The 13,280-nt window shown below is 46.7% G+C and overlaps 1 protein-coding gene across 4 annotated transcripts; it reads right to left on the bottom strand.

The window, feature by feature from the left end:
* Window positions 1-1,590: 1,590 nt before the first annotated feature.
* Window positions 1,591-13,198, bottom strand: acyp2 (acylphosphatase 2, muscle type). 4 transcript variants are annotated; one of them, XM_026190797.1, is made up of 5 exons: window positions 12,610-13,044; window positions 7,696-7,860; window positions 7,391-7,407; window positions 6,504-6,613; window positions 1,591-1,971 (listed from the first exon to the last, which is right to left on the bottom strand). In XM_026190797.1, the coding sequence occupies exons 1-5, from the start codon at window positions 12,662-12,664 to the stop codon at window positions 1,857-1,859; spliced, it is 462 nt and encodes a 153-aa protein (XP_026046582.1). In that variant the 5' UTR covers window positions 12,665-13,044; the 3' UTR covers window positions 1,591-1,856. The 4 variants fall into 4 exon arrangements, with proteins under 4 accessions (XP_026046582.1, XP_026046585.1, XP_026046584.1 ...); XM_026190800.1 differs by lacking the exons at window positions 7,696-7,860; window positions 12,610-13,044 and adding an exon at window positions 13,136-13,198; XM_026190799.1 differs by lacking the exon at window positions 7,696-7,860.
* Window positions 13,199-13,280: the final 82 nt, after the last annotated feature.

Raw genomic sequence — 13,280 nt, 5'->3', positions numbered from 1 at the left:
GTGTGTGTGTGTGTGTGTGTGTGTGTGTGTGTGTGTGTGTGTGTGTGTGTGTGTGTGTGTGTGTGTGTGTGTGGGCAGTTTGAGTGCTGGGCAGATTTAAAGGGAGAAGATGGATAAACAAAGCCGAGGAAAGGAGAAGAGGAGAGGATACACGAGAGAAAGAAGGCGAGGAGACGACTTTTCTTTCTTTCTCTTTGCAGACAGAGTGGCGTTTCCATGGTGAACACTATGGGATGCCAAGCTGGTTGCTGGGAGAGGAAGAGGAGGAGGAAGAGCAGGTTAAGGCTGGTGGATTTTTTCCAGCATTTCCACAGAGACTGAAGAGTGTGGGTGGGCTGGCCCTCTCTCTCTCGCTCTCATGGCACGTCACTGAGTGTGGGGGCGGCTGTGTTATTATTTGTTGTAGCAGGAAGAATGAGAGAAGGTTGGAGGTGGGTGGAGGAGGACAGCTGCTGCAGATGTCAGGTCCACGGGGACCTGACATCTGCCTGTGGTCTCAGTCGTGACAGGGAGGTGACTCAAGTCCACTGCTGATGTCCAGGACTTGTTTTTAGGAACTCGGGATCTGTAGCTCCTCTGAGCTGCTGACGGTGCAAAGCAGATTTGACATCACTTCAGCATGTGCTGCCGTTCATCGGGGCATAAACTGGCCGTGAACAGCCAAGGTCTTCGACCAGCTCACACTGAGTGTTTGACAGAGTCACGGTTAGTCGATGACAGGTGTGTCTGGGCGACACGGTACCTTCATCACGCCTGTTAAACCCGTCGTGTCACATGTGGGCCAGGAAACGCTCAAAAGTACAGATGCTTATCTGAATTATCTTTATTTTCAGTGGTCACCAAACATAATGACAGCAGCGTCTTTGAATTCAGGGTTTTTGAGCACCACATCTCTGCTCTCTGCTCTAACGTGTATGAGATGTGCATGACTGTAGCTAGGTGTGCTTAACAAAGTGTTTACATGTGCACAGGCTCTGAGGAGAATTAAGATCCTCATAAAACACGAACACCTCCTCCTCTCTAATCTCCAATTGTCTTTATTGTGTGTGTTTGTGTGTAAGGTCTCAGGGCAGGTTGGCATGACAACAAGCGTCCACGTCCAACAGTGTATCCATGGAGATTTGCTCTCTAAGCACACACACGCACAGCGTGGTGTGCGTCTGTAACTGCAGATATTTCCTGATGAACGCAGCCTTTAAAGGACCATTCAGCTGTTTTTATTTTCACATCTCGCTGGCTCTGATTGGCCGTTGCTGCGGTGACGGCTGCTCTGGGGCTCCCGCTGCCTCAGGGGATTGTTGCTGCCGATCCGGGAGCCTCTCGCTGTGATTTAATTGGATCAGATGGCAGGTAATCGTATCAGGTGATGTGCTGTTATGTAATGACATCACTGCAGGGGCGTGTTTGTTTACATCACGCAGTGGTGTACGATGCAAATCCATTAATAACACACGTCTCACAAACCCTTTTGCGTCTTAGTTTAAAGGCCTTCGATCGTAGCCTGAAACTTTATCTTAGCCCGTGTGGAAACCGCTCTACGCAACTTAATGTAGAGGCCACAGTCGATAATGAACGTCATCGAGAAGTAAAGACGATGGAAGATATTTAATTCATACAAATCAGGCTTTGATGGTTCCAGTGTTTTTAGGTGCTTGCTGTACAGATGGAGACACAAAGCCAACATCCAACTTATTAAAAACTATAAATAAATTCTCAGTCACCCTCTGAATAAACCAGCAGCAGTGGTTTCATGACGTCCAAAGTCTTCATTCATTGAATCTGTAGGAGCATCGTTGACCTCTGACCTCTTCCAGGGGACGGTGGAGAAGCTGTTTGCAGGATCTTTGCTTCACTGGTCAGAAGCGAGTCTTGAAGCCGGAGAGCTCCAGCTTGTCGATCGACCTCTGGTTGGTGAAGGAGGCTCTGGTGATCCGGCTGGTGGGACTTCCTTCTTTGCTCAGCCACACCTTCCTGTAAAGGACCCAATGAGAAAGAAGAGAGTGCAGTTCAGGTTTATGGTACACGGGTCTAAGTCCTACACGCACTGCAGACAGAAAAGAGACTTTTGTTTTTACTGTGACGGCCGATGATCACAGCTTAGTGGTGGGTCATCGGTCACGGACGACTCTTCTGTGGTTGCTGCCTAAATATTTCAAACATTCTTACTTAAACTTGTCAAAGATTCCCTGAGGTTCGTGACATTTTTACATTTCCTTCAGGATCAGTCTGGTTGAGACCTGCACCAACCAATAAAAGATTATTTATGTCTGCAGACACTTATATTGAGCTTTGATAGCAGCATCAACACCACTGTCCAGAAAGGAAAAGGCATCATGGCGATTCAGTGAGAAAAAAACAAGAAGAGGAAGAACTGGGGTGGAGTTGGGCTGCAAAGTGGCTTGCAGAGCAACTGTGAGCTGCTTACAGCAGCTTCTACAGCGTGTCCTACAGGCAGATATGGAATGGCTTTCACAGAGACGGCAGCTGATGGTGACTTGCTGTCAGAGTTCAGTCGGTCCACAGAAAGCTCTTCATTCAAGTCCAGTAAAAACTGGAACTAGTCGTGGATCCAGTTGCTTTTAATCACCACAGACTCTGATGTAAAACTGTCTGCCTTTCAGAGCTGCTGTTAGGTTCACTGCACTAACCGACCGTCCGAGAAGGCTGAGCTCTGGTTTTGCTGAGTGAAGTTTTAGGATTTTATTTGGTTCTTACTGAGCACTGATTGGCTGACTTCAGTGTCTGTGTGATGCTCCTATATACAGTCTATGGATGGCACCTGGTAACTACTGCAGCTACTCTTAGCTGGTAACTTAGCACGCCAACCTCTCGTCCAAATACGGTCACGTCCGGCTCCAAACACCAACATGCTGACGGCCAAAACCATAAAGTTGTGAGTTCAAAATGCAGAGTCCTGATACCGATGTTCCTGACCTCACTGCTCGAGGGACATAAACGTTCAAAACCAGAAAAGAAGGCCCCACCAGCCGACTGGGGGTCAGGCCTGCATCTGGACGACCAAAGGCATGATGGGTAAATAAAAACATTCCTCTGGTTTTACATAACGCTGGGAGTTTGCTGTGCAGCAGCTCTCTGAGCGTTTGGTCGAGTGCAGGCGTGTGTAGATTAGAGGAGATTGCAGGGGATCAGGGTCACGTCCATGTAGCTGCACCGACTGAAGGCGGGCCAAAGAGAGCGGGCGAGCGAGCATGAGAACAAGAGTGGGGATGGGGAGAGAGAGAGAGAGAGTGGCTGTCCTAGTTTTGCTTTATTGCCAAACTCTGTCTACAGTGGACCGATCTGCTCCATGACCCACTACTCTACTGTCCACACACACACACACACACACACACACACACACACACACACACACACACACACACACACACACACACAGCTTAACACTAATTCTCCAGCAGCTGGATGTTTGCTGGTTTCTAATCTGCTGCCATTTCTCTCTGATCCGCTCATGCACAGCTGCACTTCGACACTCGCGAGGACTCCATCTATGTCAAAAGCTCCGCCCTAAGCAAGATATTTCCAGTTATTACATCATAAGTGCATCGTTTCTGTCAGCACTGACCCTGTGCACGACCACCCAAAGGTCTCATGCAGCGAGTTATTACAGTTTAGCTTTTACTCTAAGTTTATTTTTTATCACTTTCACTGTTAGTTTAGGTCTTGGTGTTTGTCGGGGATCTGTGATCTCTCTAACAGGTAACATAGTGAAGGTGTTTGACTCACACTCATCAGACGTCCTCAATCTTGATATGCAAATACACAAAGCCTCATCAGACCAGCTGTGCAGCCAGCTGTGCTGCAGTTTACCACACGGAGAGACTAAAAATGGTTCCATTAAGTTGTGTTTCTCCCCCCAAAATCTAATCATTATTATAATCATTAATGCCATGAAGTGTTGAATTAGGACCCAACTTGCAAGAAGATGGAGGTAAAAGGAAAACTAATCCCGTGATGCAAGAACACGATGACCAGCGATGAGGGGATGACAGCGCTGCATGTACACAGGAGCAATCAGGGGAAGTGGACACAGCTGGGAAACCAATAATCACAGAACATGAGCCAGGAGGGCAGGTACGGCTACACACGAGAGATAAATGATTCCTGAAATCAGACGTGAGAAGCAATAACGAAACATGGAGAGGCAGACGTGCAGGAGGAAGAGACAGGAAGTTAGAACTCAAGACTGAAAACTGGAGAAGAAGCGGCACACGACGTGGTGCGGCGTCTGGCTGACATCAGGTTTTTCTTTAAACATTTTCCTTGTGGTGAAGCCTCAAGTGGAGTCGCAGGTGTAGTCCTTTCTGCTGCTCCGCCCCTGGGTGGAGTTTCTCCCTTTGAGCTGTCCTGCACTGGCCTGTTAATGGAAGCTGCAACTCTTCTCTGCCAGAGCATCGTTGCTGCGACCGCACTCACCTGCATGCGCTCTTTTATTTGATTGTTTTTGAAATGACACAAATATTATCACTTCTGCTTCAGTGACCCCAGATCTGTTTCATCGTCTAGGTTTGGTCTTTAGTTTATGTTGGCTACAGTGACCTTGTCCTCATGTACGGTATATTCCACACAATGCTAACAGGAAGTCAGCAGCACACACTGTTGCTGATCCGAGCCAAATAACTCTCTTTACAGGTTTGTGACAAAACCACAACATGTTCATCGACCTGATTATAACCAATGTAAGGAGACCTGGAAGGGTTTTACAGCGCCTATAAGTTAAATGTATTTTTCTAACGACAGGTAGCCTTGAATACAACGAATGACTCCCTAATGTGGGTCTATTCTGCTTTTCCTTATTTCCTGTCAAACATCTCCTGTTACAGTGGAAGTTTCTGATAATGAGCTCCGTGAACGTGCTGTAACCTCAGGCTGAAGCTCAGGCTGCTTTTCCCCACTGTTGGGTCTGTGGTTGCGCGTTAGGCAGCTCCTCTCGTGTAATTAAACTTTTTATTGCCAACTTAAGATACGACACCTTCCCGGCTCTCTTGGTCACTTCTAACAGTTTGAGGAATTTCTATGTGGAAAAACGTGGAGCAGACTTTCCAGTGTCCACAAACACCACCAAGCTCCTGGCTCCCAGGACACACACCCCGACACACACTCCACAAGCTAAACTAAGACATACTTTCTACAGTAACAGCCAACATGTGGGTGGGAGCCGCGGGTTTGCTCCTTTAAATCAGTGCCACATTTGCCCCAGCAACATATTTTGATTACACATAAATTTTCCATTCATTTGGATTAAATCCCATATTTCCCACAACTAACGCTGATATCCAGTGTTTTAATTCAGCAAACTGCAAAGTGTTTGTAGTTTAACGTCAGGATTTTCCCGCCTCTCTCTTTGTTTCCATTCCTTCACTTTCATCAGCTCGGCTCTGGAAATTTTTCTGCTCCCAGAGGAATAAATAGAAACCACCCACTGCTTCACCTCCCACCGCCAGCCTTCGCTCTCCATACTCCACACAGCCTAACGTTTGCATTGCTCTCCTTTCCTCATCTTTCCTTATTTCCCTCCTGTTCCTCCTGCACGCCTGGAGGAACAGCTGGATCCCGTTTCACAGGCCTGGCAGGAAGTGAGGTCGTGGTGAAAGTGGAGTCGACAGGAAGGACGTGAAAGCAAGTGTGTTAACATGGAAATAATAGTCGATATACAACGGAGAGAAGCTGTGTGTGTGTGAACTGTATTAACCCTGACCCTTTACAGTCTTATTGACTGTTAGATGTGCTTTTGTTGTAATACAGCCAATCACAGTTCCTCATGTGTGTAACCAGCCTGTAAACACATTTAATGCCTGCAGTTGCTTCTGTGTTCAGACTGAAGCGTCCAGCTCCTAAAATTTATGCTGAAGCTTGAAATGAAATCTGTTTTTGTGCCATTTCTTCCTCTGGGGACCCCGCCCGCCTGGCCCTGCAAGGAGCGTGTGTGTGTGTGTGTGTGTGTGTGTGTGTGTGTGTGTGTGTGTGTGATGTCAAGGAGCATCAGCAGATCCCTTGAGGTGGTGATGTCATCTAAATCGGACGTCCCCACCCAGTGACATCACTCCCCCCGGACAGGATGGGACGTTCAAAACAAACTGAGCCCGGCTTCAGTTCCAGATCTGATACCATTACGCTGCATTCACTGACAGCTGGGAACTCAGAGTTTCTAGTGTTCAACTGGAAAAACAAAGGCAGAAACATCACCAAAGGGAGCAGATATAAATCCTGTAGCTCTGCTTGAAGAACCCGCAGTGTGGTCGCAAGTATTTAATATTTAACAATTCACCTGCATGAGAACAAGAACTCTTTAAACTGCTCATAAATCTCCTGAACCAAAGCGTCGGTGCCTGCAGATCTGCTGCCGCGACAGAACAGACCTGAAGCAGGTAACCGTTGTGTTGTGAAGGCAAAGGTCGCCATCTAGTGGCTGAAAAAGAGTATCACCGCAGCACTTTGCAGTGAGAGTTGCACCAGCCTGCTGTGGCGTGTCAGTGTGCACTCACATCTCCTCCACCATGTCAGCCGGACCCTGCACCTGTCCCACCACCGTCCCTTTGTAGGTGTTCTTCACCCAGCCGACCAGCCCGAGCCGCAGACCCTCCTTCTCTGTGTACTGGTGACGGGAAGAAAGGAGTTAATAAAATCCTTCAACCTGGATGTTAAACAAAGATTGATGTGGGACATAAAAACATTAAGTCAATAAAATAATGTATTAAAAAAATTGTATATACTTAATGTCTGTTTTGTGTGTTGGATAATCCTTCTAGTTTATTGGTTTATCTCCACAGAGGAACGATATGCAGCATGCTTTTAGTCATAAAGAAGGGGCAGCCAATAAAAACAGCTGGTTAGAGTTGACATAAAGGGGGAGGAGCTAAAGCAGGTTGTTTTATTTCAATGCTTTCACTGGGATTTTTTCCCCCACTGTAGCCTGATGAGTTTTGTGAAATCCACACCTGATCGTGTCGCCAGTTGTGTAAATTAATATGCGAAGTGTCACGGTCATGGATCAATGGTCACGACAGCATATTTATGGTGAAAAAACTGACCTCACAGCCGCTTGTTAGTCAGCGGGCTGCTTTCAGTTACTGTGCAAATGTAAGGCTGGACACCTGCAGTCAGCTGAGACTGAAGAAGTCACCTGTATGATGACGTAATGCTTCTCCCACTGAAAACGTCCAGATGAACAGAATCAGCTTGCTGGGATTTCCTTACCTGGATGATCGAGACACCGTTTACATGTGTGCAAAAGGCCAAGATGCATAGAAAAAGCTACGTTTCTGTGCAGACTGAGCCTCGAACTGAGCTGTGGGTTTGGTGAGGATGGGATTTGGTTTTTGGAAGCAGCAGGAGGTGATCGCAGCAAAAAGAGAGCTCAAGGAAAACTCACCATTCGGAAGCAGACGCCTGTCAAAGTAAGAAGGAGAGAAAAGAAAGTCTGAATTAGTAGCTGCTATTTTTTAATAGCTTGTTTCCAAAAGTCACATTTGTGTTTTGTGCATTTTCTTGTTTACACAGCCTAACAGAGGTGGTCTGTTTGGGCTTTTGTGAAGTTGGTGGCATTCATGAGGCTCTAAGAAGTGAAAGTGAGGCCAGCCCAGCTTGTTCCTAAATTAAGCAGCAGTGGATCGTTTTACAGGCTCTCAGAGGCCAACAGGTCTAAGAAGCAGAGGAAGAAAAGGGAGTTAAACATACAGACCCTGGACGTGACCGAAGATTTCAAAGTCCACCGACACCAGATTGCTTCCGGCTGAGTCATCAGCAGACATCCTGAGAGACTCGAGCTCAGAAATGTCCCTTTAACAGAAGAGCTCTGCAGTGTCTCCGTCCGCCTCCTCACCACATGGTCATGTCGTCCTCCTGAGCTTTTTAAAGGAAAATCTCACCACCAGCTGAGGAGCTCATGGAACATGTAGTCCATTAAAAACTACAAACAGTAATGATGGGCAGGTGTCCTCCTGTAAACTGATCAGATCCTTTTGAAATCAGCAGTGACAACACCTGCCTGGTGTTTGGTACTTAGGGGACACGACTGAGAAGATGAAGGCTGCACAGAGGGTCATTAACTCCACTCTGAACGTCACTGGCCTCTCCCACCCCTGGAGGCCATCGCCATAATGGACTGTTAACAACCACTATCCCCCCACATCTCACCCCTGCCCACGCACCTCACCAATCTGAGCCACGGTCTCAGTAACCCTCATCACTCAGGACACTCACACACAGACTCTATTCAGACCAAGTCCTTTCTTGGTCTACACACCTTTGGAACGGGAGTCGTAGGTTTGACTCCCAATAGGCTAGACCCTCCACGCTAACCAAGCCCACCTCGGACATCAGCGAGAGACATAAATATGAAGCCATACCAGCTCAGACGTTGCCCGAGGTCTGTGTCAGGTGTTGAGGAACCAGGACGCCCTGATGAGAAGTGGGCTACTGGAACAAGACGGCATCGGTGGGCAAGAGATGAAAACAGGGCGCTGGTGGATGTTACTACACCAGTAACCCCAGTGGAAGGGTCAACATGTCAACTGGCTTCTGCATTTTGCCAGTGAGGACAGAGAAAGAGATCTGACATCACATTTAAGCATTTAAGCAGCAAAAATCCAGTTTAGGAATGTGAGTCAGTTCAGACTCACATTCATAGAAAACAGCAGCTCGTCAGTCCTGCTCCTGAAGGACGCTGATCCCAACTGGAGCCAGGGGGTCCGAATGTGCCGGCACATCCAGTGCAAAGAGCACGGCACAACACACAACACACACATGTGTGCGCTTGTCTTGACACTCGCTGACATGATGCATTCTGATTCTCTCACAACCAACGCAAACGTGTCCTTACTGTCCAAAAAGTCCTCACATCAGTGTTCCTACAAAGACCGATGGAACAGTACGCACACACAGTCAGCTCGCGACCTCGGACATCATCAGGGGAACGCAGAGGTCATCATCCTACACATGACCTTTAACCCCCTAAAATACAGATTTATGTCAGACAAAGATGAAACTCTAGCAGTTTAACACTAACATTTACATCTCATTAATTTAACGAGTGTTCGCGGCAAACAGTCGTTATCCTGTCTTCCTTCTCTCACCCCAACCAATCACAGCAGATGGCCCCGCCCCTCCCTGAGCCTGGTTCTGCCGGAGGTTTCTTCCTGTTAAAAGGGAGTTTTTCCTTCCCACTGTCACCAAAGTGCTGCTCATAGGGGGCAGAGATAGTGTCTGTCTCCTGAATCCAAACTGGAAGCTGGTTCCACAGAAGAGGGGCCTGAAAACTGAAGGCTCTGCCTCCCATTCTACTTTTAAATACTCTAGGAACAACAAGTAGGCCTGCAGAGCGAGAGCGAAGCGCTCTAATAGGGTGATATGGTACTACAAGGTCATTAAGATAAGATGGGGCCTGATTATTTAAGACCTTGTATGTGAGGAGCAGGATTTTGCTGTATTTCAGTATTTGTGGTTTTCAGTTGATGTTGAAAATAAAGAAAGTGAAGAATAAAACGTCTGGAATGACATAAAAAGCTTTAACAGTGACATTAACGTAGAAATATGTAAAGAGGAAATGGATTCTCGTTTCTGCTGTGCCAGCTCTGCGCACATTTAGCAGCACTTTACTTAATTGAGGACTTTCTGCAGATATTATGGTTCATAATCACCTTTCATTATAATCCTCTTTATGATTTCTATACATTTCTAAATAAAACAAACAGTGATGATAAAACTGTGTTTAAAAGTGTTACATTTGATGTTAAACACATTTTTTATTTCATTCTTTTGTGTAATATTTGAATGATCTTTCATTTCAAACGTGTAAAGCAGTGATTCTGACTGCAGTGTTTGAACGCTGTGATAACAGATGCATTCCTGTGCTCGGGGTTTTCTGGCTCTCTCGCTGCTCTTCGTCGCTCTCCCTGCCAGGGGCCGGTGTTGTGCTGACAGCTGAGGACTCTGACATGAAGCCAACATGATCTGTGCTGTAAAAATATTTACTGTACACGACCACACTGAGCGCGCTCCGTGCAGCCCGGCGGCGTCTGTAGCGCAGCCAGGCCGTGTCTGGTCTCAAACCGTAACCGGCACCGTTTTTAAAGGATGCCGTCTGCGTGCAGCGGCGAGGCTCTCGGGTGCTGCTGCCACTCTTTTGGACAAAAGCTTTGTGATACTTGACTGTCTCTCTTTACTCATCTTCAGCTCACCCTGGTCACTCAGAGCTCCATCCAAGCCTCCGTCTTCATCTTCAACACCACCATCTAGACTCGGGGTCTGGTCCTAACTCCCATCACTGCTGGGATTCTGATCACAGGTCATCACAGAAGAGCGGTCATTGTTCCACATGGTCTCTCCGTGTTCATTTGGTCTCTGATCACTTTCTCTGAAATCACTTTTAAGGTCTCAGAATAAACAGAAATACCATCTTAAATGCTCCCACAGGCGCCCGCCTCATTTTTAGAAGCTGAGAGTCGTTCAGATTATAAATGTGTGTCTGGATTCACGTACACTCGTGCAACACAAGATGTCAGCAACGCAACTCTGAGTAACTCAGTCTGAGAGGAAGCATGGCTTCCCCCGGTCGTCATGGAGACGCTTCAGTGGTCATCACATGATCTGAATTTCTTGTTTCTGGAAAAGTAAAGATTTGTCAGGCTGAAAGAGGACACTGGACACACACACTCCTCACACACTGTGTGTGTGAGGAGTGTGTGTGTGTACAGCACCATTGTTCTCTTTGAGTGCGACAGTTTGTGTGTTAATTTGTCTGCATCTGCTGTGTGTGTGAGACTAACTGCATGTGTCCACTTGCCTTGTGTGTGTTTGTGTGTGTGTGTGTGTGTGTTCACGCTGGTCTGTACTCTGTGTGTGTTTACACTTGGATGAGCCTTCTGTTCGGCGTGCAGTCGCTCTCAGTGAGCTGGGTTTTTAGGTCGCAGTGTTCTTTCTGCCACAGCCGTGTGCACACATGCACGCATGCACGCACACACACATGCACACACACATGCACACACACACAGTCACACACACATGAACGCACACACACAGTCACACACACACACACAGGAGAAGATGTTGGGCGCTATTAGGCACTGGGCTGCCGAGTTAGATGGGGATGGGAGCGGTGGTGGTGGTGGTGGTGGTGGTGGTGTGTGTGTGTGTGTGTGTGTGTGTGTGTGTGTGTGTGTGTGTGTGTGTGCTTAGGGGGTCCCAGAGGTCTTGTCATGCATATGGGCACAGAGCCAAGCTGAGAGCCTGCGAGTGTGTGTGAGTTTGTGTGTGTGACGCTGGAGGGTTTAAAACCTCCACTGCTGTGTAACATGTCGACTCTTTTTAGTAATGTCATCCAGTACACACACACACACACGCACACACGCACACACACGCACACACACACACACACACACGCACACACACACACACACACACACTCGTGAAAGCTGGTGAAGTCTTTCTGATTCGTTGTGACTCAGAGCTTTAAACTTACAGGACCTACATTTCATACTGTATGTTACATTCATCGAGCTCACGTGTTTGATTTTAAATGCTTAACAAAAATTCAATAAATAAAATAGAACATATGTTGTCTTATATTCATAATTATTGTACACAGCCATCAGCTACGACATTCAAACTGGGCACCTGGTAGTGGGTTTGTCCCACGCCTGCTGCTAAAACCATCAGGGCGAGGAGTCCACAGGTGCTGAAGGTGTCCTGTGGTGCCAGATAAACAAGATGTTTGCATCAGATCCTCATCAAAGTCGTGAGTTATCAGAGCAAAGATCGAACGCTGTCCCTCTTAACCAGAGTGAACACCCTGGCACTAATTTCCAAGTTTATGAGCGGGAACTGGACAAATACAAAATTCAATTCAATTTTATTTACACAGCGCCAAATCGCAACAACAGTCGCCTCAAGGTGCTTTATACTGTACAGTAGACCCTACAGTAATACATACAGAGAAAAACACAACAATCATATGACCCCCTATGAGCAAGCACTTTGGTGACGTGACAGTGGGAAGGAAAAACTCCCTTTTAACAGGAAGAAACCTCCAGCAGAACCAGGCTCAGGGAGGGGCGGGGCCATCTGCCGCGACCGGGCATTTAAAAGGAGGAAATCGCTCAGACACTCAGAGAAAGCTTTACAAACACTGAATGAAACTCATCCTCTAAGTTAGGAGACGGTCCGACGACCATAAAGATGGTGGAGATTTGTCCGCTTTCTTTTACCTAAAATTACACCACAACTAATTTAATGATAACTGCATATGTGTTTAATAAAGTTGCCATGGCAACATGACGCAGTTGTTGTGTAATCTGGGAAGTATATTTGGTGGTCAGTGGTTAAATAAATTCGTTATCTTCTTTCTTATCAGACACAGAGATGAAAACAACAGTGGGCAGCGAGTTAATAGACATGTTTACACTCAGATTTATCAATCTAATGAAAAAGGGAAATTTAACCGAGTTACTGGTTTTCACAACAGTCCAGCAAATGACATCTATTTTGTGCTGTAGAACAAATCATGTCTGTGATTAGCAGCAGTCTGAACACTCAGACTTTAAATTCCAACAGCTAACCAATAAATCAATCAATAAAATTAGTAAAGTCACTCACTTTCAGAAGAGGAAATGGATGAATAACTCAGGTTTTCCATTGGGCCACACTGCATTAAACAGTGTAAACAAAGAGCCACACATATGCGACAGAACAAAGAGTCACATGAAGTCCTGAATTACTCCAGACTCAGTGAGTATTTGACACAACGCTTTTAGCCAGTCCAGCTAGCTCTTAGGTTATGTCAGTAGGCTGCAGCCAACTGAAGTCTGTTTTCTTACTCCTCCCAATCCTAGTGCATGATCCTAGCTACTGTGGCTGCTGTGCTCGGACCTCTGTTCATCTCATCTGCATGTGTAGGCTGTCACTCCGCCGTTTACCTCAGCTGTCAATAAAACGCCTTTTCCATTGATACCTCCTCAGATCAACTCGGCATGATCGCCATGACTCGACTCAGTTTGACTGTTTGTTTTGTTTCAATCGAGTCCCACATAATGTGTGAGGTCGTTGTTATAGCAACACGGCGAAGCATTACGTCACGTAATTAGCATGTGACACAAATGCTACAACACAGCCGAAGACATACCTGCTGCTCGGTCTGTGGCTTTTCATCAGACTCGGGGAACACTGTGTTGTTTTTTGTAGCCGTTTCTTTCATTGCCAGGTTTCCAAAATGGCAATTTAGATCTTTGTGAACGAGATGCATGACTCATCGAGCGATGCCATTGACC

This window comes from Astatotilapia calliptera, chromosome 13 (assembly GCF_900246225.1).
Source record: "Astatotilapia calliptera chromosome 13, fAstCal1.2, whole genome shotgun sequence".
Taxonomy (NCBI): domain Eukaryota; kingdom Metazoa; phylum Chordata; class Actinopteri; order Cichliformes; family Cichlidae; genus Astatotilapia; species Astatotilapia calliptera.
Note: the sequence above shows the minus strand (reverse complement) of the source record. Positions and strands in the feature narration are given on the sequence as shown.